Raw genomic sequence first — 24,376 nt, 5'->3', positions numbered from 1 at the left:
GGCAAACACAGATCTACGATTGTATGCTGAGTTCCTTTACTTCAAAGCTCAAGTAACTATCCTCTTGCCACACTGGCAGGGATTGCAATGTACTTGTAAATTCCAATTTATATTCATTTAATTGCGAGCTGAAAAGATACGCTTTATCTTTTGTATTAAATATGTGTTAATCACTCAAAAGCTGAATAAGTGGAACATAACCATAAATCATCCGCAAACTTAACATTATTTACATAGCCTGTACATATTTGTCTACACGGCATGAACAATACATCAACTTTATGAATTGGATAGATATTTCTTTCACATCTACAAATGTATGCTTCAGCAAATTTATGTGACATTACACATTCTCATCACACTGTTCCCATTTATGACTGATCTCCTACACTTCAACATCTGCTCATGTGCCAAGGTCAATATCACTGAGTCAAATTTGGGTCAAAATTAATGACTTTGACTAAGTGCTGTCTCTGGGGTAGGTTCACAAAGTTGCACTAATGCAATGTTTGACATTGTTCACTTTCAATAACATCTGTTCATGTGGTCCAGTCTAAACATTGAGCAAAACAGATGTTTCTCAGCTGCTTTTAAACCAGTCCAACAAAGTTGTATGTACGGTAACTTAAAGATCTATGTGGAGTTAAGGCATCACTTCACATGTACATCTGAATGACTTTGGCACTAAAAAATGACTTAAAGTTGCATACAAGTCTCATTCAAACATCTCCAAGTCTCATTCAAACATCTCCAAAGTCATCTTACATGTGAGCATGAGTTTAAAAAAAAAAAGAGACAAAAATTAAAAATGTGAGTGACCTCAAGGATCCAATATTAGTCATCAATTATACAACTCTAGTCCTGTTTGTGCAACATTTTCCCACAAAGATATTGGCTGAAGTGAAGGATTTATGAATATTTGAGTGATTTATTAGGTTCATGATTGACAAACCACCCAATTCTCCCAAATTTGGCATGGTGTATTATGACTTCTTTATTTTTTTTTTTTATTGTCATTCTATTGTCTTCCTCAAAATCTAGTGGATTTTTTTTCCAGCTCATTTTGATCTATTAATTCCTTTTTTCTACTAAAGTGTATAAAATTTGTTGAAATAAGCAATCTCCAACACAGCCCCAGTCAGCCAGCACTACAAATGTTCCCCCAACTAGTGATGGAAAAATTTTCAGATGCTTTTTTGCAAAGCAGTCAATGAACATACAAGGTAGGCAGCGATTTTGTTGGCTTGTTGCAAAATTCACGAAACAGCAATATGACTCCTGTTCTTCACACATATGAAACATTTGCAACAGGTTACACAACAAATGTTGACCAACAGCCAATGATATTGTACTGTAACAACACACTTTGATTATAAGCCACACATTGAATGACAGATTTATGAGATTGCTACAAATCTAATCCTGTGAGCCTTTAAGATTGTAAATGGAGGAAACTCATCGAGACACTCTGACAACATAAAGTACAAATTTACACACATTTCCATACTTAAATCTCAACTTGCTATTTCAAGAGGCTGCATGTAAACTTGATACTGTGTATGAAGCTAAACTACAGTGTACACACAAATTTTAACGGAGACTGTGAGGTTTTTACAAATAGATTATAGAACTATGGTTTCACTAGGAAAATCAGTTACATCCATCACAAGATAATAATATTGTTCAACAAGACACTTAAAGGGACTGTGCAGTACTGGTTGAGGTGAGGGTTCAGGTTTATAACATTTTTGGGTGAGAAAATGAGAAATCTCTGATGAAATATGAATGAGCATGTAATTTCAGTAAGGATTCAGCATTTATTTGATGAAAAATTGGCCAATAGTAGAGCAGATAAGCCCTCAAAATCACATGAATTGTGCAAAATTTGACTAAAGCATGAAACTTTCACCAGTGTTAGTACATACCATAAGATTTATTTTAAGATCGGGAGGTAAGTCTGATTTGACCTCTGATGACCTCCAGAGGTCAATGTACTTTAGATATCAGAAAATCGATGTTTTTAGACATTTGCAAATGATATATGTGGTTATGTTGCACTAAACATGCATTTATACCACAGAGAAATCATTTCCAGATTCAACAGAGCACTGACAGGTTTTTACCTTTGACCTCTGATGACCTCCAGAGGTCAATGAACTTTAAATATCAAAATATCGATGTTTTTAGACATTTGTGAATGATATATGTGGTTATGATTAACTAAACAGGCATCTATACTTCAGGGAAACCATTTTCTGATTCCACAGAGCATTGACAGGTTTTAACCTTTGACCTCTGATGACCTTTGGAGGTCAATGACCTCAAAATATTATATTGATCTGTGATGTCATTGGTTAATGGTAACCATTGTTAAGATGTACAAAACAAGCATATCTGTCTTACAATGAAATTGTCTTCATATTCTAAAGAGCAGACAGGTTTCTACCTTTGACCTCTGATGACCTTGAGAGGTCAATGACCTCAGAATATCAGAATATTGAAGCATGACATCATTGGTGAAAGGTCAAACATGGTAAAGATGTACAAAACAAGCATATCTGTGTACAATGACATCGTCTTCATATTCCAAGGCACACAGACTAGTTTCTGCCTTTGACCTCTGATGATCTCGAGAGGTCAATGACCTCAAAGTATCAGAATAGTTTGGCATCATCAATGGTAAACATGATGATGTTTTAGAGAGCACTCGTAGGCCCTGTTTATTAACGAGCCATTACCGTTCACCTATGAAAATCACACAAGGTCAAATAACGCGAATGAAATGTGAGGATGTTAATATTGATATTGCGATAATTAATAGTTAATAATTGTTTATAATGTAGGGCTTATAAACCATGCATTTCTGTTACCAAAAAAGTGGCTACTCATTCCGCAGAACTTTTCAGGTAATCATCTAAGTCGGGTATGTGCACAGAGCAAGGGGTGTCGATCTGTTTTCACGTGGGGGGGGGGGGAATTGGAAAATATTTAAAAGCATAAGTTCATAGTGCAAAGGAATGAAGCGGAGGGGGAGGGGGAGGATGTGGGTGGGGGATTGGATTTTTGCAGGTTTAGACCTGAAATCAGTGATTCAGTGTAGCTCTTGTTTAATGTGTGCGTCATCACTTATACGGAAGTTGATGGGGTGTGGGCGCATCTCACCTACCCTCCTCCCAAAGACGAAGTTTTTTTTTTTTTTTTTTTTTTTAAGAATCTGATGCATACGTTTTGGGGAATATTTGGAAAATTATGGATCACCAAGGTGTACCAAGTCTATATGGATGGGAACCCAGCAAGCGCAGCGTTGGCGAGGGTAGGGTATTCCACTCCCATTCGACAGAGCTCTTGTATTTTGAGAAATGAGATTCAACGACCTGGCACACAGGCACTTTTGAAGGAATACCTCGAAATTGTATCAAAAAGGTGTAGTAAGTCAGCTATCTATGGAGGAAGACCAATCGACAGAAGGATGTGGGTGGAGGTATCCCCCTCCCACATTATGGAGCTTTTGCATTCTTTTGTTTGCATGGATTCAATGATCTCGTGCCACTCTTGGTTGAACTACCATTTTGAAAAAAAAAAAGTCCATACCCAAATGTGTAGCCATAATCAATGCATGGAGGAGAGGTTGATACAGCGAGAGGAGGGTATGAAAGGGGCTGTCCCCCAATCCTTCCCATGCGAGGGAGCCTTTGCAGTAAGAATAGAAATGTAAAAAAAAAATCTAGTATGCACATTTATGATGGAATATTTGGGAAATTATCAGTAAAAGGAGTGTACCAAATCTAAGGGTAGAAACCGAGGAGGGATTGTTAATTGAAAGATACACTACCCCCTCCAACAAGATGGATTTTCTTTAATATGTCGGAACTGAAATTAAAGATCTAGTACATACTTTGTGATGATATAGAACAAAAAATGGGACAAAAGCACTGAGCGTATATGGAAGGGGACATAACGAAAGATAGTGTGGGGGAGGGGGTATGCAAAGGAGATTCTGCCTTTTAATCTGGTGCATACTATAGCTGAAATGTTCAGTGACAATTCATTTTCTGTCAAAAAAGTGAAGAAAAAAAATCTCAATCTCAGGAAATACTTGGAGGCAAAGTTATATGTCCCCACCATTCCCCCTCCCATATTTTCTCGGGAGGCGGGGCAAATGCCTCTTGCCCTCCAAAATGAACAATCGTGCATAATGTATATAGGAAAGCCTTTTCATCTCTGGAATTCAAATAAAAATATCTCTTAAAAACATTTTTCATAGAATAAGGGAAATTATCATTCCCCAAAGTATGTTATATCTGTGGAAGGAACCAAGCAGGGGGAAGGAGTCTATCGAAAGGAGATATCCCCTCTCACAGAAGGGAGATTTTGCATTTCAGAATTAAATTTTAACAATCCGATGCACACTTAAAGTGAAAAACTTGGGCAGTTTTCTGTCTAAAAAGCAAAAAACATCAAACAACAAAAACTAACAACAACAAAACATAGTTCACATCTCAGAATTTAATGGGGTGGGGGTCAACTATCCCTGCCACCACCCCACCCCTCCTCCAAACTGATGCCCCAGTATGTGCATGTGTTTTATTCCACTTGTTGAAAAGAAGAGAGAGTTTTAAGAAACAATATTGTTCAGTGGTCGCTATCCCAGTCAAGTTAATTGTTTATCAATAAGGTGATTTCCTTCACCTGTATACCTTAAGATGATGTAGGCCTGGTATTTGCCTTGCACGTTATTACATCTATTTCTTTTTTAGTATTTTCGTTTATATTTTGATGTGAAAGTTGTTTACTTTGCCACGATTTTATTTGTACATAGAAAAAATAATCCAAGACTGAAAATGAAAATGAAACTGATACAATATTTAATGATTGACATGATGCACATATTATGTATTTCTATAGCAATAAAGTGAGCAATTCAAAAGGCGTGTACTCATTTCACATGAACATTAGCAATGATCCTCTGACCCCTGGAGGATATTGAAAGATATGCATCAAAATGTAAGAATATTGATGTCTGGTCTCATTGGTTTGTAATGGCCAGCTGCTTATGAAATAATAATTATATTTAAAAAAAAATGCATTTTGTGTGTGTGTGTGTGTGTGTGTGTCCAAAATTGTATGCAGAGTATTCCACACACAGTTCAATTTTGACTTCCATCTAGGACAATGAGCGGTTACTTTTTTCTCAACTACACTGTAATATCAAAATCTATTGAAAAAACACGGTGGCGGCTGGGTCTAACACATTATCATTCCTTTTCGTTGGAGATCCATGCGGGATGGTCAAAACAAACATAAAAAAATAGATATCTCAGACCTAATTGTTATAACAAAGCATCATATCCTCATATACCCAACCCAACCCTCTATGCCCAGACAATGTAAACCACCCCATGGACTTACTTGGAGCTTTAGAATATCCTTTGTCAACAGAGAGAGACATCCAAACCTTTGCAGTGCCGACTAAGATCTGCCATGGAACTGATTGGTATTGGCTCTGCATCATTGACAGCAGATCTCGTTTCCTACTCTCCTTCTTCTTCTTCTTCTTCTTCTTCTTCTTCTTCTTCTTCTTCTTCTTCTTCATTATACTGTGTAATCTTGTAATATTCTGCCATGGAGCCTTTTCTTAATTGGTTAAAGAAGGTATCCAAAGAGCTATATGAAGCAAAAAACAACAAACAAATGCAAAAACAACAAGAGAGACATATGTATCTTTAATAACAGAGCTGAATATTGAGTATCTCTCTCCTGAAGTGTTTCAAAGAGATACAAGAGACAGTGGCCGAGAGTAGCCGCCACCTTTTTTGGGAGTTGGCCTACTTTATGTTCTTGCAAATGATGCCTGACATTTTTGGTCATTTGCCCTTTTTGAAGAATGCAGCAATAGAGCCACAACTTCCCGCGGAGTGAATATTGTGGGGTTCTTGATGCAGAACATCATCGCTGAATTTGCCTCAGCTGTACTTTCTTACAGGGATTGCCATTGTAGTTTTGTTTTGTTTTGCTTTGTTTTGTTTTTCAAGTGTGGCTGTAACACTGCTTGTTTTGCATATGATGGTCATTGCAGCTAAAGAGTGCATATCTTCTCTGGATCATTCCAAACTTCATGATGTTTCACCTGGGTGAATGGATCCCAGATGATGCATGCATATTCCAGGACAGTCCTGAGCGGCATGGAGTAGCAAAACACCTGAACTTTATGATACTCGTATCTTCGTCTGGAGAGAGTCTTTGGTTGAAGTATAACCTTTTTAAGCTGCTGTGGCGATTTGATTCCAGCTGAGCCTCCTATTGGAACTCCAAAATATTTTGCACAATCCGCTTTCTCCATGGTTTGCCATGAATGCTTATCTATTCCCTGGGTAGGTCTCGGATGGCAATAGCTAGTTGCAATACACAGGATTGCTTCATGTGGAATGCATGTTGGGCCTCACAGTATGTCGAAGTTTTCAAGATGGTCCATGATGTCGCAGCTGTGGACTGTATACTCCAGGACCATGAGTCATTCATTGCAGTCATACTGTAACAACCCACCAGCTTTACACTGGCCAATACAGGCCCACCAGCTGGAAACTATGCAAATATTGCCCATGAGCTTGACACTTTGGCAAACCAGTCCCATAATGAGTCCGACAAATGGGGGAAAAGATCTATGAGACTTACACTGAATAGATTAAACACTCTGTATATCAGTCTCGTGGGCCTTGTTTCCCTCGAGTGTCGAGATAATGGCCATATTTTCCTATATTTGCTAGTCTACATAAATAACCCAAACATAACAGTTGTAGTTTAGGTCACTGCCATCACTCAAGAAACTTAAGCTTATTTCTGAAGTAATTGACCTCTCACATTTCAGAGACCTGTTACTATAAACCAATGCTCTGTGGAATATGCATACATACTTTGATCAAAACATCAGTGCGTGATTTGTACATGATTAAGCATTTACGATTACACCAATGAAGCCAATCATCAATACAGGTAAGCCTACACATGTGACCTAAGTGACCTCTCATTGTCCTGAGAGGTCAAAGTTGGATATAATGCACAGGCTAATGACCAATGTTCCATGGAATGACAAGATTCTTCTATTATAGCATAAATGATTGTACATCGGGTATTACAAAGTTGACCATTGACTATACATAGAATATCAATATTCTGATATTTGAGGTCATTGACCTGTCACCTTCCTCAGAGGTCAAAGGTAGAGACACGTGAGTAATTTCTCTTGCTCTGTGGAATAGGAAAACAATTCAATTGTAATACAAATGAATATAACATCTAAATCATGTTTGTCATCAACCAATTGCACCAAATATCAATGTTCTGACATTTTGAGGTCATTGGCCTCATCATAGGTCATCTGAGGTCATCAGAGGTTAAAGGTAGAAATCTGACTCGAAAGGCTCAGTGGAACATTGAGGCAATTCCTCTTACAAAAATTAGTTTTTAGTACATAATTATCGTGTTTCAGTTATGAGTGACGCATTAAAATATCAATTTTCTGACATTTTGAGGTCATTGACCTCTGGAGGTCATCAGAGGTCAAAGGTAGAAACCTCTCAGGGCTCTGTGGAACATAAAGACAATTTCACTGTGACAAATATTAAGTTTTAGTACATCATTACTGTGTTTATCATTAACCAATGACGCAAAATATCAATTTTCTTAGATTTTGAGGTCATTGACCTCTAGAGGTCATCAGAGGTCAATTCAGACTTACCTCCCGATCTTAAAATTAATCTTATAGCATGTACTAACAATGGTGAAAGTTTCATGCTTTAGTCAAATTTTGCACAATTCTTCGGCTTATCTGCTCTACTACAAGGAATAGCTGAGATATATATCCAAAATAGCCATCCTAATAAAATTGACAGGCCACGACTTTTATTAGGACCTTTTTGTTTTACCTTGTTTTTAGATATATCTCAGTCACTTCAAAACCGATTTTCATCAAATAAACTTTTAATAGAATTGTATGCACTTTAACATTTCATAGAGTGGTTTCTAAATATCTCACAAAACGTTACAAGCTGAATCCATATCTCAACAAGTACTGCACAGTCCCTTTAAGATCAAATGTGATTCTTTTATCCGGTTGCCATACACCAGACCTTGATTTAAGGTATTGGCAAGAATGAAAGAACAGTTGGAAAAACAAAAGCAGACCTACAAAACAGACCACAAATCTCCAACAGCAGGGAGTGATATGTGCAAAGTACAACACATTTGATCCACAGGTACCCTCTACAAAAGTGGGTCACATTTCCCAATATGTCCATATCCTACGATGTTTCTCACGACAAAAGTTTACAAGCCGGTCAATATACACTTAGGATCCACTGAAGCAGAATGAAATTTTTTTTTATGACATCCTATAAATTTTACTCTCATCCAATCTTTGAAAGCAAAGTGCAGAGTTTAACGTTTGTGTCATCCGATAATGTCACGAACTCATCACAAACTTATGAATAAAAAGCTGTGCAGTGTGTATGCTAAAATAACAATCCTATTTTGCATGTGTTGTCTTGTTTTGTTCTTGTTTTTTGCTGACAAGGACATGAGATAAATGTATACAAAATACCCATCTTCAATAACCCACAATGGACACCGATCCTCTTATGGACAATGTGTGCTACTACTTCTTAACCCGTTGAAGACTAGTGCTAAGTATACTTGGGCAGGCCTCTATGGGAAATGTGTGTTATAGCAAAATCAGCTCATCCTCAATGGATTAAGGCAACGTGAAATACTACAGTTGAACCTCTCGTATCCGGACAAGTCGGGACCGGGGCTCATCCGGATAAGGGATTTGGCCGGATACGGGAGACTCAATGCTTTATACATGTACATAATGTACATACACAGTATACAGTAGCCCATTGTAGTACCACATGTAGTAATGTGTATACTGCAACCTTTTCATTGTTACACTCAGTAACAGACCCCAAAATAGAGGTTCGTGTTTGCAAGAATGAAATCATATTCTTTTATAAATTCTTGGGATTATTTACCTAAATAACTATTAAGAAATGTATCAAGTATATGTAATTCATGTGTGTTTGTGTATGAGTTCTCAAGGAGTTGGGAATCCCCCTTTCCTCCCGTAATAAAAAAAAAAAAAAAAAAAAATCATGGCGAGATTGCGTCCGGATAATAGAGAGATCCGGATAAAGGGAGGCCGGATAAGAGAGGTTCAACTGTACTTCACAGGCATTCCACAGAAAAACAGCAAATTTGCATACAAAATTTTACTCATCGGTCTCACTCATCATCAGTTTTGAATAATGCAGAGAGTTATTCATTAATCATACCAACAGCATAAAAGAGTATCAGATGTCGAAGCAGCATGGATTAATCAGTCACAAACCATGAACAGTGACTGCCAGTTACTGTGGCAGATTGACTGACTCATATTGTCACTTGTCCTTCAGCAAACATCCATCAGTTATCCAAACAATCAGTTATCAAATCAATCAACTCATTAGCGATTCCCTGATAACTACTAACATCAATTATATCACTTATTCCCTTGACCAGTCAGTGACCCTGCACCACAAAACCAACAAAAAGTCGCCAGACATGGATTTTTAGTTAGGGCAGATTCTGAAAGAGCAGACCCTAAGCTTTAAAATGATGTATAACTCAATTTGAATGGATTTTCCTGACCTATATAAATATTGGAAAGAAAGCACACTCTGGAAAAGTTTGAACTGAGAAAAGAGGCTGTGAAGTACAGGGTCTATTAGAGCACTTAATCTTAAAGCCATGCTACAACCTGTGCCATGGATGGGACAAAAAACATGATGTAAACCACTGTAGCAACAACAATGAAGGGATCATCAGATTAAGCTGAAATCAAGCATGCTGTATTAACACATTCTGTTCATAATAGATATCAACTTTCAAAGCAGTAGAATCATCCTTTCAAAAGTTATTGGAGTTGAAAGTGAAGACTGTGCAAAGGATTTTCAAGAAATGAAAAGAGGCCTCTAAGAAAAACCTGATCACACTACTTTACCAAAAAAGGGGTTGTAGAAAAACTGCTGATAACCCACTTTCCTATTCAATTTATGATCCCAAACTTACATATAATGTAGAAGAAAAATAACTCTTTCAGAAAATATGGAGAACTCAAAATTGACTCGGCTGACCCGTTTCACCTTTCTTGAGTCCTCACATAAAATCAAGGGGGTGACTTTTTGTTTGTTTTGTGATGCACGGTCACAGTCACATCTCATAGCAATCAAATACTGCTATATCATTTTACTCTCTATCAATGACATTTTTCATCACTCAATTACACAATCAAAGGGTGTCAAGTGAAAATCTTCCTCTCAATAGGCCCGTTCACAAACAACGAAAATCTAAATTTCAATCGCGATCCAAATTTCGATTTTTTTTTTCGACCGTTCATACACAGGGAAAAATCGCACTTCGCAGCAAGGAAAGAACGATCAGTGGCCAAACTGCGCATGCGCGAATCTTGCATGACCGAAGACTGACCCCGCAGTCCCAATAGAGTTTCGCACGCGCTACGAACGATGGGACTAAAAATACCGATTTCCGAATCTCGATCGCGCTCACACACACGACGCTTGGCAAAATAATCGCGCTTATTCTGAAAAATCGCACTAATAGTGCGAGTTGGATCGCGATAAGGATCGCGGTAATTAGTGAGATTTTTCTGTCCACACTGGAAAAAATTTCGAAATTTTGATCGCGATAAGAAAATCGATTTTTAAATCGCACTTTTTCCCTTGTGTGTGAACGGGCCTAATATGCTCCACTGTTTCCCTAGTTTCATGTTGACAACATCACAGAAAATACAGTTCTAAATGGACACATTTTCATAGTCAGACCATGACTGACTCGAGGCCCAAATTTATCAGTAAAATAACAAACTTTGAATATTTGAGTGTGTGTGTGTGTGTGTGTGTTGTGTGTGGGTGGGACTATGGAGGTGAAATAAAAACTTAATTGGCATTTGTAATATAAATACTTGCAACAGACTATACCAAATATAATCCATGTTTTACCCTGGTATTGCAAACAAACAAACAAACAACATCCTATTCATTCCATAATACATAGGACAATGAAATAAATTCATCACATCATCCATCAGTAATGGGGATATACTTTCAGAATTCACCAGCACAATCACATCATCTCTGTAGGCTAGGCTTTGTGCACACAATCAAGCACATCCAAACAGAAATACATTTCAGGAAGAAAGAGTGTTGTGTGTGTGTGTGGGGGGGGGGGGGGGGAGCATTGTCCCTTACCTTTGCGTCTCGATATAAACTCAAACTTCTGAGGGACGAGGGTATCTATACTGATGTTAATCAGATCCAAGCCTGCCGCTTTCAGCGCTGGCAATCTCCTGGCCAGCGTTACTCCATTCGTTGTCATGGCAATGTGTTTCAGCCCCTCCAGTTCCCTGAGGCCAGCTATATTAAAACACACAAGGGACAGGACACACACACAGATATATACTAAGTTAAAGGACACAAGCTGAAGCAATGCTTTAAGGGTGGCCCACAGCAGTACACTATCACTGCATCAGTTTCCCTGTTTCAAGGGTAAATGTGTAGCCACAATGCTACACTGGTAAGTACCTCATGAAAATGCAACATCACTTGTTATTCAAATGTCTTTGATAATATCTAGAGTCAAATCAGACCAAAAAAAAAAAATATGCACAAAATGACAAAGTTATAAATGGAATTTCATTAATAGAATGTTTTAACAAATGGTGACATTAGTTACATCTTATAAATGTAAATGAGGGAATGTGATGACACAAGTCTCTCATGAAAAAAAAAAGAGGCATTTAGTTTGAACCGAATGTTGTGACACTGTAAGAACCTACTAAAACTGAAAGCTTTCCAATTGTTGCCAACTAATTTACCAAAAACATGATTTATATCATATGTTTTTAAGAGATGATGCTGATATAAGATATGTGATACAATATTGTTTTCCATGTTTTTTCCGACGTTAGCAAAATGATGTCTCTCTTACGTTTTATACATTGTATGTCATTTTAATGTTGTTTGTGTAAGTGTACTGTATTTTTTCTTTATAGTAAAAAGCACGAGGACAAAACAAATATCCATGATACAGACAATAAATGAATGAAATGAAAGCAATGAAATGAAGAGGAGGTATTTGTTTATTTGGTTTGTGACTATTTGCCCTCTTTTCATGGTGATCTGAAATATTTTCAGCAAAATAAAACATGTTACACTTTCCCTGTGGCAGTATCAAGACTGTAAGAACATTTATTGTCAAGAATAAGTATGGTAAAAGCAGAAATTTTTTGGTTCGTGAGTAATTTTTTGTACTCAGCAAGGTAAGATGAATTTCAATGTGTTTTTGATTTTGCAGAATCAAAGATATAAACTGATAATACATAGATATAATAAGCAAACAATTGTGCACTTTTATTTTTGCACTAGTTTCAGGTCGCAAGAAATGTGTGAAAATTTACACATCATGAAAACAGCTACTTTAAAGGTCCAGTTTACCTTTGGGAGCAGTGATTTCAAAAATGTTCAAGATATCACATTTGATGCATATATGTAGGTCTGTTGTATCATAAAACATCCTACCATATGAAATATTTGCAATAAAATCTAAAATATAAGGAGATATCAGGGTTTTTCTAAATAAAACATAACTGTGTACGGTTTAGTCTGGAAACATCTTTATTACAACTATTGTTCACATTTTGTGTATTTAACAACACTTAACATCGAATATACGGATTCAAATTTTGACAGTGGTTGTTTCTATCCCTAACTCACATTTCAGAACTATTCTAAAGCACTAATGCTGGGTTTTTGTTTCATCTGCAAATGGTAAATTATGCCTTTAACAATACTGGTATGAACCATAGTTTGTACTAGGTGACAAGTTATCTAAGGGCCCTCACCAACAATGTCCACTATGTCTTTCCGGACGAGGGGCTCTCCTCCGGTCAGCCTGATCTTGTCCACCCCCTCGCTGACAAACAGCTTGGCCAGTCTGAGAATCTCGTCTGTGGACAGTAGCCTATCGCTGGGCGTGAGCGACACCCCTTCCTCTGGCATACAGTACTGACCTGGATGAGAAACATGATTAGCATATGTGAGTATTGCATTACCTGTGTTTAATATGCCGCAGACACACTAACACAATTGCATGCATGCAAACACAAAAAAGCACACATTATAGAATAGACACACACAGTCTTTTGTTTTTCCTTTTCTTTTTGTTAGGGTCGTGTTATCGTAGGGTAGCAATGTCTGTGTTTGTGGTATATGCTGCATGACTGTGGAACATGTAGAACATACCTAAGTGGTGATCACATGATATGCAATGTAAATATCCACCTTTATGCCATCAAAGTTATGTTAACATCATATTTTATGATCAGAGTGAACAAAAAGGTTTGCACTTGAAACGAAAAGGTCATCAGCCCCCCTTCACCCCTATCCCCCCCCCCCAGCAATTTGCTTCTTCTTCTTTTTTTTCTCTCTCTCTCTCAATGTCACTCTCATTTCTCAATGTCACTTGATTTATTACCCTGTTCCCAGTATTTCAAAATGCACTTAGTGTATGACCAAAGACAGATACGCTGGAATGGATGAATCTAAAACAACAGATACGCTGGAATGGATGAATCTAAAACATCACTCTATTGCTTCCATTAGTAGAGACACTTTAAAGTTCATATGTGACGTACAGATTGTGACCTGACTGCAGCTTTTTACATCAAAGAACCTATGGACCTCATGATACCTGTTCCTAGGTATCCCATCATATTATCTTAGATGCATTTCCCAAAAGAATCTTTTCCTCTAATGTCCATCTTTGTTCTATGCAAGCCCACTAAAACAATAGAACAATGGAACTTTACACAATATTTGATCAGTCTGTTCTAAATACATCATGCACACAAAACCTAGATATTGGTATGTTCGATAGCAGCAAACATGTTGAATTTACAGAATTTTGTACTCACATCTTAAATTGCACCTCTCTGTGAGAGAAATACGCAGATAGTTGTGCTGTCTCTGAAAGGAGTCCGTCAGGAAGGCAGAGAATGGAAGTAACGACTCTTCTGGGAAGAACTTGTGCTTGTGCGTAGGGACCTGGATAAAAACGTCAACACGTAGCACATAAAAGGAGCCACTTCAAGAGAGCAATTCGGTAAAAGGTTGGCACAACAACAATTATACTCATACACATTATTCAGGCGACTCCCGCTATAACCAAGCCATTGAAACCATCAGCTTTCTTTGGTTATACATGTATCGACATTTTTGTCACAGCCAAACAAAAGTATGTCAATATGCAGGGCTGCACACTAACCTATTTTTTTTTCTACTGGTTTGACCTGTCTGTTGGGCTAGTAGGTACCCAGTTTTTTTTATTTTTTACTGGTCTGACAGTGAATTTTACTGGCCAGCGACCATCAGACCAGTGCCAGTGTGCAGCATTCCAATATACAAATCATTTTGATTGAGACCTGAATTTTTACTTCTAGAGTAGTTTTTTGTTATAACTGTCTTCATTCTAATGATACTTTTTAAGTACTGGCACTCTGGTACTGTACAAATACAAGTTAATGTATTTACCACTGAAGAATGGTAGTTGGGCAATTGTCCAAATCCATTTTGGTAGAGTCAACATCAAATTCTATAAGCTTTCACAAGGAAACTTTAGAAACGGCACACTTACAAGCAAGCAAAACAGTTTTTTGAAGTATTCAAACACATGGATGACTCCTGCCATTAATGTCTCAAGAGGGGTCATTTCATACACTTCCTTTTTAAATTGTTTTTCCATCCTCAGAACTTGGTTTAATCACAAATGTATTACTACAGTAGTAGCTGCAAAGTGAGGCAGGACCAAGACTACAGCTTGCCATGAGCAACTGTAGCACATAAACTGTGTAACAATATCTTATCGTCTTTGTAAACTAGTTTGAAATTTCCTATCACTACTTCCAACAAATTAGGCACAGGGGTCAATCCACGTCAAATCATCCAGTGCTTGTCACCCGACCCCCTCCGATTTTCTTAAAAATCGCACCAAATGTTCCCCAATGTGTCTGACGGAAAATCCCAAAATATTTTGCCCCAAGGTCAATTGGTTGCTAAGATACAGCCTCACATAGCAACCGGTGCGCATTCCAAAATATTAGTTAAAAGAAAATTAGGCATTTTTGATTGACTGTTTTAGCATGGATATTAATGCAAAAATGTTCATTATCTGGAAATTGAGAGAACTTTATAGTCTTTGCAAGAAAACCTTACTGTGACGCGAAATTGACTTTTCGTTAACGTGCACGAGGTCACCAAAAATGGTGTTAAATGTTAATTTTGAAAATTTTAATGCATATTTAGAGGCTAATATCTTCCACATTTCATCACCTTAGGTTCTAAAATATCATGCTGTTGAAGGCTTTGACTTGCTCAGTAATTTTGAAAAAAATCAGCGCATTCATGCGCACCGTTTTTACGGAGAGCGCCCTCAAAGTTGACAAAAATGAAAAATATGCCAAATTCAAGGTCACGGATCACCCTTCGTCCCACCTAGGAATGGCATCAATTTTTGTGTATTGATAGACATTTACCTATGTTATCTTGGGTTACCAAAGAAATTTTGCTACCGAAATGTTCAATGGCAAATTTACCCCACCGAAAATGGTCGGAAACGGCCAAATTTCCATGTAATATCACATAATGGGTTTAGAGGACATTTCAAATGTCCACACTTTCAAGATGAAAAGCACTAGCCCTGTGATATTTGCAGTAGGCATAGTCTGTTATACATATTTTAGTAATATATACCACAAAACACATTTATTACTTAATAATGACCTTGAAATTTAATCCAAAATTTGATAAAAACAATAAATTGCTCCATTTTCCTCATTGCACTGCATATAAATACGTGTTTTGAAAGACATTTCACAGAGCAATATTTCAAGAATTATGAAAGCTGAAAGCCTACCTTACTAAGGTTCTAAAGTATTTGTGCTCTTCTTTCAGATTTAATGTCAATTTGATCATGAATGTTTTACCCTTGACCTTGAAGCCCTTCTAAAAATAGCTGTAAATTTGTTAACTACAAATTACACACACGACAGGTGTATTATGGCATGATATACTTGTGATTCTTTCGCAAACACAAAAGCTTTTTATGGTGTAAATGTATATTCTGGAATTAATCTACACTCATGCTTGCAAGATATGTTACAATTAATAACTTTGTTCTGACAATGACCCTCAATTTCAATAAAAAAAGGGGACAGTAATATTTTGTGATTTTGTGTGCATTTCCTATGGAAAACGGTGCTTTGTTTGGAAACTCATGAAAACTTGGCCATTTTTACTATCTATCACTTTGATTGATTAATTTTATTCTGGTTATGGTAGAAAAGTGGCCCGTGACAATTTCCAATACAAGAAAACTCAGTTATGCTTTAGAAAATGAAAAACAAAGAAATACATAAGAAATTCCAAAAACAAGAAAATACATAAGAATTGAAATGATTTTGGAAGTTTTCATAAGGTACAGAACGAATCCCCTGAAAAAGAAGACTCTTAGTCCTTTTAATGTGCGTTTCACAGGCTAGAATAAGAATCTATATATGTTGGGCGCAACGTCCATATTATCAACTATTATTCAGTACATAATACAGGTCTTTATGGAGAGGAATAGGCATTTCTCATGATTTTGAAGGTCATAAATTGAGGGCATTGTCAGAACAAAGTTATTAATTGTAACATATCTTGCAAGCATGAGTGTAGATTAATTCCAGTATATACATTTACACCATAAAAAGCTTTTGTGTTTGTGAAAGAATCATAAGTATATCATGCCATAATACACCTGTCGTGTGTGTAATTTGTAGTTAACAAATTTACAGCTATTTTTAGAAGGGCTTCAAGGTCAAGGGTAAAACATTCATGATCAAATTGACACTAAATCTGAAAGAAGAGCACAAATACTTTAGAACCTTAATAAGGTAGGCTTTCAGCTTTCATAATTCTTGAAATATTGCTCTGTGAAATGTCTTTCAAAACACGTATTTATATGCAGTGCAATGAGGAAAATGCAGCAATTTATTGTTTTTATCAAATTTTGGATTAAATTTCAAGGTCATTATTAAGTAATAAAAGTGTTTTGTGGTATATATTGCTGAAATATGTATAACAGACTATGCCTACTGCAAATATCACAGGGCTAGTGCTTTTCATCTTGAAAGTGTGGACATTTGAAATGTCCTCTAAACCCAATATGTGATATTACATGGAAATTTGGCCGTTTACGACCATTTTCGGTGGGGTAAATTTGCCATTGAACATTTCGGTAGCAAAATTTCTTTGGTAACCCAAGATAACATAGGTAAATGTCTATCAATACACAAAAATTGATGCCATTCCTAGGTGGGACGAAGGGTGATCCGTGACCTTGAATTTGGCACATTTTTCATTTTTGTCAACTTTGAGGGCGCTCTCCGTAAAAACGGTGCGCATGAATGCGCTGATTTTTTTCAAAATTACTGAGCAAGTCAAAGCCTTCAACAGCATAATATTTTAGAACCTAAGGTGATGAAATGTGGAAGATATTAGCCTCTAAATATGCATTAAAATTTTCAAAATTAACATTTAACACCATTTTCGGTGACCTCGTGCACGTTAACGAAAAGTCAATTTCGCGTCACAGCAAGTTTTTCTTGCAAAGACTATAAAGTTCTCTCAATTTCCAGATAATGAGCATTTTTGCATTAATATCCATGCTAAAACAGTCAATCAAAAATGCCTAATTTTCTTTTAACTCATACTTTGGAATGCGCACCGGTTGCTATGTGAGGCTGTATCTTAGCAACCAATTGACCTTGGGGCAAAATATTTTGGGATTTTCCGTCAGACACTTTGGGGAACATTTGGTGCGATTTTAAAGAAAATCGGAGGGGGTCGGGTGACAACTTTTCTGAAAATTGGATGATTTGACGTGGATTGACCCACATACATGTATCTCAGAGAGAACAATTTTGTTGGCCTTGCATCACAATAATGTAAATTATTTTGGTGAATAACAAAAAAGAGTTACAGAGCTGTTTATATGACATCAAATTGTACTAATCACACAGTCGAATAATTTTTATGTTGCCTTAACATTGTTTTACAAGAAGAAAATGTACTTCTTACAAAACTCCACATGTCACAGAGACTAACATGAATTAAACATTGTGTACATGAACACTATAAATAAATCAAAAAACAAAACCCTCCTCCCTCCAAAAAACAACAACAAATAACAACAAGAGACCCGCGGGTCTAGCGCTCACCTGAGTATCGCAAGTTCACCTTTCACACAGTCACTAATCTAAATTATTCACAGCTCTACTAAAATTTGACCAGGCATTCTCAAGTAGAAGATGAAAATGTACAATAAGGGCCCAAATTTTTTAAGATTCCTTAATTGGGGGGGGGGGCCTGGGGCCCTCTGGGTGGGGCATGGTGCCCATTTTGATAAATTGAGATCCTGAACCCCTAGGGATGCTACCTGCTAAGTTTGACAAAAATCCATCATGAGGTTTTCAGGAAGAAGATGAAAATGTACAATTCAGGCCCCCATTTGGACCTTCCCAGCCCCCCCCCCCCCCCCCCCCTGCCCCCAAGAGGGGCACCCCTGGATCTGCTATGAACAAACTTGAAACTACAGTCATTAATGTACTCACTCATAGTATTATCTTAGTTCTATAACTTCTGATTCTAGAGAAGATTTTTAAAGGTTCCTTCATTATGGGGGGTTTGGGCCCCCTGGGGCCCCTGGGTGGGGCATGGTGCCCATTTTAACAAATTGAGATCCTAACCCCCTAGGGATGCTACCTGCCAAGTTTGGTGAAAATTGGTCATGGGGTTCTCAAGAAGAAGATGAAAATGTACAATTTAGGCCCCATTAGGACCCCTCCCCTGGGTCCCAAGGGGGGCACCCCTGATTCTGCCATGAACAAACTTGAAACTACAGTCATCAATGTACTAACTCATTGTATTAACTTAGCTCTATCACTTCTGGTTCTAGAGAAGAAGATTTTTACAGATTCCTTAATTTTGGGGGGTTTGGGCCCCCCTGGGGGTCCCCTGGGCGGGGCATGGTGCCCATTTGAACAAACTGAGTTCCTAACCCCCTAGGGATGCTACCTGCCAAGTTTGATGAAAATCGGTCTTGGGGTTTTCAAGAAGAAGATGAAAATGTAAAAAGTTTACGCACGACGGACGACGGACGCCGGACGAAGGGCGATCACAATAGCTCACTTGAGCCTTTGGCTCAGGTGAGCTAAAAAGCAACAACAAAAAGACTTAAACACATCAAAAATTGAAAAAGACATACAAATAAACAAAATAAACCTCTCTGGGAGTAAAAGTTTCAGTGCTGAATCAACAAAGAATTACAGGCTTTCCTGCTGATAAAAGTTGATTACTCAATTGATACCCTCACAACACTATATATCACAAAAATGTTGTTCATGCAATATACAAGTAGGGTTGCCAATGGTAGTAATAGAAAACATGAATAAACACAACTGAACATAAAACCTCAATCAGGTTATCATGGCTGCAGATGATATGAGTAACAGAAATGATAACATGAACACAACTATGGACAAGAACTGTTTTAGTGGGAAACAACAGCTCATGAATGATACAAACATCTTGTGAGAACAGATGAAAGCATTTCACGTCTCGTGTGAATAACTTGCATCAAAAGGTCACTTGACTTCATACATAATATGTTGTGTACATTTCCTCACGTGTATACAAAGTGCGTGTGTGAATATGCCACACCAACAGCTGCTCAGATCACAAGCGCGAACTGGAGGAGGCATTGCCAGAAACACTACATCATTGTAGGATGGGAGCTTGCTGCAGTAGTGTGGACTTCCAAAAATCTGTTAGTGAATGTGAACACAATCTTCTCCATGGTCTTTTGCACACCGTTTGGATGCAGATACTGTGACCATTAATGAAAGGGTTGTAGTGTATAGGCCTTATATTTAGCGTGTTTAATAATATGCAAATTGGAACTTCTTGACAATTTCGTGAGTGATTAAATTCGCAGTCATGAAGTACAGTAATAAATGGAGAAATACATGTATGTGTGCATGTTGCATTCAAGTCAGGATCACAGTTAATATTTTCAAGGAGCTTCAAAAGATATTTTCCTTGTGTTTTTAAATTTGCAATCCAACTCGCGAAAAAATATAAACCTCAAAAAATATATGGCACATACAGTGACTTTATCTGTACAGGACCTTTGAAGAATTTCTCTTACTCAGTGGTTTCTCAGTAGTGCTGTAGGAGCCCCTATGGATATATTAGAGGGAAATCGAGGACATAGAATGCATGTTGATTTGTTGAGGACGGACACTGGTCTCCAGGAGATGCAATACACTGACTGACATCATGAAAGACGAAAACTGCTAAAAAGAACTTATAATCAATAGATCTCAGGATTTTTATCTGTCCTGAGTGATAGACAGATTGATAGACATATACAAATATGTACAAAAAGTAGATAGATAGATAGACAGATTGATTGATTGACTGATTGACTGACTGATTGATTGATGGATGGATTGTTTATTGATTTCTCTTCTGCTTTTTACAACCACCATACCTCCCCCCAGAACTCCTCTAACATGTTAAAGGGAAGGTAAACCCAAAGAGCAATGTGGATTGAGTGAAAGCAGCAACATTAGTAGAACACATCAGTGAAAGTTTGAGAAAAATCGGACAATCGATGCAAAAGTTATGAATTTTTAAAGTTTTGGTGTTGGAACCGCTGGATGAGGAGACTACTAGAGGATATGACGTATGAGAGGACAACAATACAAAGAAAATATAAAGGATATTCAACAAAAATTCACTTTTCTAGAATTATGAAAGAGCAGTGGACCAACCGCTTTCAAAAAGCAGGGAGAATAATTGCTACCCTTAACATATGTTAATATCAAGTTGATGGAATTTGTAATTTTCATGAAAAATGGATTTTTGTAGTATTTTCTTTATATTTTCTTGATATTGTAGTCCACTCGTACGTCATAACCTCTAGTAGTCTCCTCATCCAGCGGTTCCAACATCAAAACTTTAAAAATTCATAACTTTTGCATCGATTGTCCGATTTTCTTCAAACTTTCACTGATGTGTTCTACTAATGTTGCTGCTTTCACTCAATCCACATTGTTTTTGGGGTTTATCTTCCCTTTAAGTGATCCATACCATACCCACAAAAGAAGATTTTGTTTTGTCTCATTCTTTTTCCCATGACAACTACCGGTACTCATCCAGAAATACCGTTTGCTGCATTTACCTGTTTTGTGCTGGGCAGCTTAGAAGTGGAAGTCTGCAAGAGTCTCCGGTGCAGACCACATATATGTATAGCACAATGTTGGCGGTTCATGGGACTAACTACGTGCCATGGCGACAATTGCCTTGCCTGGCAAGATACACAGGGTATCTTTCCACGGAGACTACTGCAAGACCTGCTCGCAAACATTCTGACGAGAGTAATCTGCACGTGAAGAGAAAGATAGAGAGATACATAATTACACACAAAAATATTAAAGCAAAATCAGTTACAAGTAACATGTAAAATGTATCTACATATTTTACCAGCCAATTTCTTTCAATCACATAGTTGTTTCTTTAATTTTCTATAAAAAAAAAGGTTATATTTTGGTGGCCCCATTGCACCTTGGACAGGAAAGATTCAAAATAGGTTGCATGTTTGTAAAATAATATCTCAGGCCACCAAATTTCATTTCTAAAGATTTTAGTAGCTCAAATGGGCCACCATTAACATGGGGGGGGGGGGTGGGAGGGGGGAGTCAGCATTGAAACCTGGGGATGTTTCACAAAGAATTTGAGTCGAACTTAAAATTTAAGATTGACTCAAAATTATGGTATGCTGTGTGTGTCTTCAAATTAGTCGCTCAACTTTTCATAAACGAAGATCAAGATTTTGGAGACTTTTTTCATGTAGTAATTGATACTACAAGATAAAATAAATAACAATGGAATTATTCTGCAAACATTAAAGGACAAGTCCGCCTTCATATACATATGGATTGAGTGAATGCAACAATAATAGTAGAATACATCAGTGAAAGTTTGGGGAAAATCTGACAATCCATTCAGAAGTTATGAATTTTTAAAGCATCTGCGTAATCACTGCTGAATGAGGAGACTACTACAGTGTATGATGTCACATGCGTACAACGGTATAAAGAAAATAAAAAGAGAATTTCACAAAACTTTGTTTTTTGAATAAAGTGCACATTTCTTCGACTCGTTACTGACGTATGTCAAGGGAAATATTATTCCCCCTATTATTCTCTGAAAGAGAGAAGTCGAGTGTTCTTTTGTTATGCGAGAAAAGCGAAAATATGTTGAATTTTCTTTATACTTCCTTGGCAGTTTATATCATTTGTACTCATGTGACATCACAAGCTATAGTACAGTCTTCTCATCCAGCCGTGACTGAGCAGAAACTTCAAAAATTCATAACTTTTGAACGGATTGTCTGATTTTCCTCAAACTCTCAGGGAAACTAGAAGTGGCATACCATAATTTTTTAGATATCTAGTCAATCTTAAATTAAGTTCGACTTCATGAAATACCCTCCCCCCCCCCCAACAATAATAATATAGACCTATAATGTTACAGTTTAGGGTATGATCAAAGCTCCCCACTCTCCTCAGACTTTCACACTCAGCTTCTCAGAGTCATAACATTAATTTAATAGACTAAGCAATATGTTACAGATGATTATCTAGATCCACTCTGCATCAACTAGATCTAGTACAGTTTTCTGCTGCTGGTATTCAGTGGATCAGTGGTTGAAAATATTGAAATTAGGGTTCTTATACTTCTATGCCTTGTGGTGGGCGTGGGCTCACGCTTAATAAATGAGTACCTGTGGTACCACTGCACTGTACAGGTAGGGCCTAACAGTTTCATGTCATGATGACTGTGATGTGACACTATAATAAATTATCATGATTATGACAGACTCAGTTCAGATCATAACGAATCAGCGTTCATGTCATGTGTGAATCACCTGTTCTGCATTCATTTCTTTAACAACTGCAATACTTGATAAGACTTTAATACGTACGGTTTCAGCAACTTTATTGAAGCGTTCAACTCAGCAATGGGCGTTATAAGCTCGATATTTTGAGCCACGATGTCGATGGTTTGCACGCATCCATACGATTCTGATCTCCCGAGACAAATCTCTTAAAAAGACCCGAGACTAGTGTCGCTGAGAACACTGGAACTAGGCCTAACGTCACTGTTCCCGGTTCGGTTCTAGTAACTGGTTGTTAATGTTAGAACTTCATACCTCAAGCGCACTCCTTCCTACAGGGCAGACGAAAGATCGAAACATGGTCATGGAATGTTCGAGCTCAACGAGACCCTTGCGAACGTCGCGTCGGACCTCACGCAGGCAATCGTCCGATCCTATCCGCCGATGTGCAAAGCTAGACGTAGACACCACCACCACTCTCACCGCGACGGCAACGGGGAGATCATCGATCAGATGGGGGCGGAAGGGACTCGCTCCTTTGCATCGCCTTATCACCTGTCGTCACTCGCTCGCAACGGCTACCAAGTTAACGTGGCGGAGTGCATTACCCATATAGGGACGGCCCATGATCACACAGTGGGAAGCAATGCAAGCTAAGAATATGAGCGCAGCTGGCGCTGTTGAATTTCGCAGTTACTCAACATCACCGCCGCCGGCGCCGCGCCGCTGCAAACCACCGAACTACACTATGATCTCTCACCCCCCCCCCCTCTCTCTCTCTCTCTCTCTCTCTCTCTCTCTCTCTCTCTCTCTCTCTCTCTCTCTCTCTCTCTAAAAACAAACAAACAAAACAAAAACAAAAGCAAAAACAAAATCTTCTGTACAGGACTGAGTGTTTTCCCCCTTCTATTTGTTGATTGTATATATATATATATATATATATATATATATTTGTAATTATTGTTATCCTATTCTGAGAATAGCCTACCTATTGCATTAACCATCGGGATATCTGCCACCACTTATACTTCACTCACTGACGTTTGTTTTGTCATTGCCAATGAGCCTTATCCATCCCCACATGGACTTCTAGAAGAAAACGCTTATACTATTCACGTACAACGATAGGATATAACCATTCACATATTTTCTTTTTTTTTCTTGTTATACTTCTTCATTGAAAAATTTCCAGATATTCCATTGAAAGACAGTGTGCACCAGGGCGTTGAACCTCGATTCTCGAAACGCAAGCTTTCTCATGTCCATA

At 37.7% G+C, this 24,376-nt stretch overlaps 1 protein-coding gene across 1 annotated transcript in view; it reads right to left on the bottom strand.

Moving 5' to 3' along the window:
• LOC140227079 (molybdenum cofactor biosynthesis protein 1-like) overlaps positions 1-23,306 on the bottom strand; it is a 47,455-nt gene extending 24,149 nt beyond the window's left edge. Inside the window, exons 1-5 of the mRNA XM_072307545.1 lie at positions 23,197-23,306; positions 21,391-21,591; positions 14,024-14,153; positions 12,953-13,120; positions 11,301-11,465 (exon numbers count right to left, since the gene is read on the bottom strand). Of these exons, the coding sequence (XP_072163646.1) occupies positions 11,301-11,465; positions 12,953-13,120; positions 14,024-14,153; positions 21,391-21,576 (649 nt within the window). The 5' untranslated portion in view covers positions 21,577-21,591; positions 23,197-23,306. The remainder of the gene's footprint in view (positions 1-11,300; positions 11,466-12,952; positions 13,121-14,023; positions 14,154-21,390; positions 21,592-23,196) is intronic.
• Positions 23,307-24,376: the final 1,070 nt, after the last annotated feature.

The sequence above is a fragment of the Diadema setosum genome, chromosome 1 (genome assembly GCF_964275005.1).
Source record: "Diadema setosum chromosome 1, eeDiaSeto1, whole genome shotgun sequence".
Taxonomy (NCBI): Eukaryota; Metazoa; Echinodermata; class Echinoidea; order Diadematoida; family Diadematidae; genus Diadema; species Diadema setosum.
Note: the sequence above shows the minus strand (reverse complement) of the source record. Positions and strands in the feature narration are given on the sequence as shown.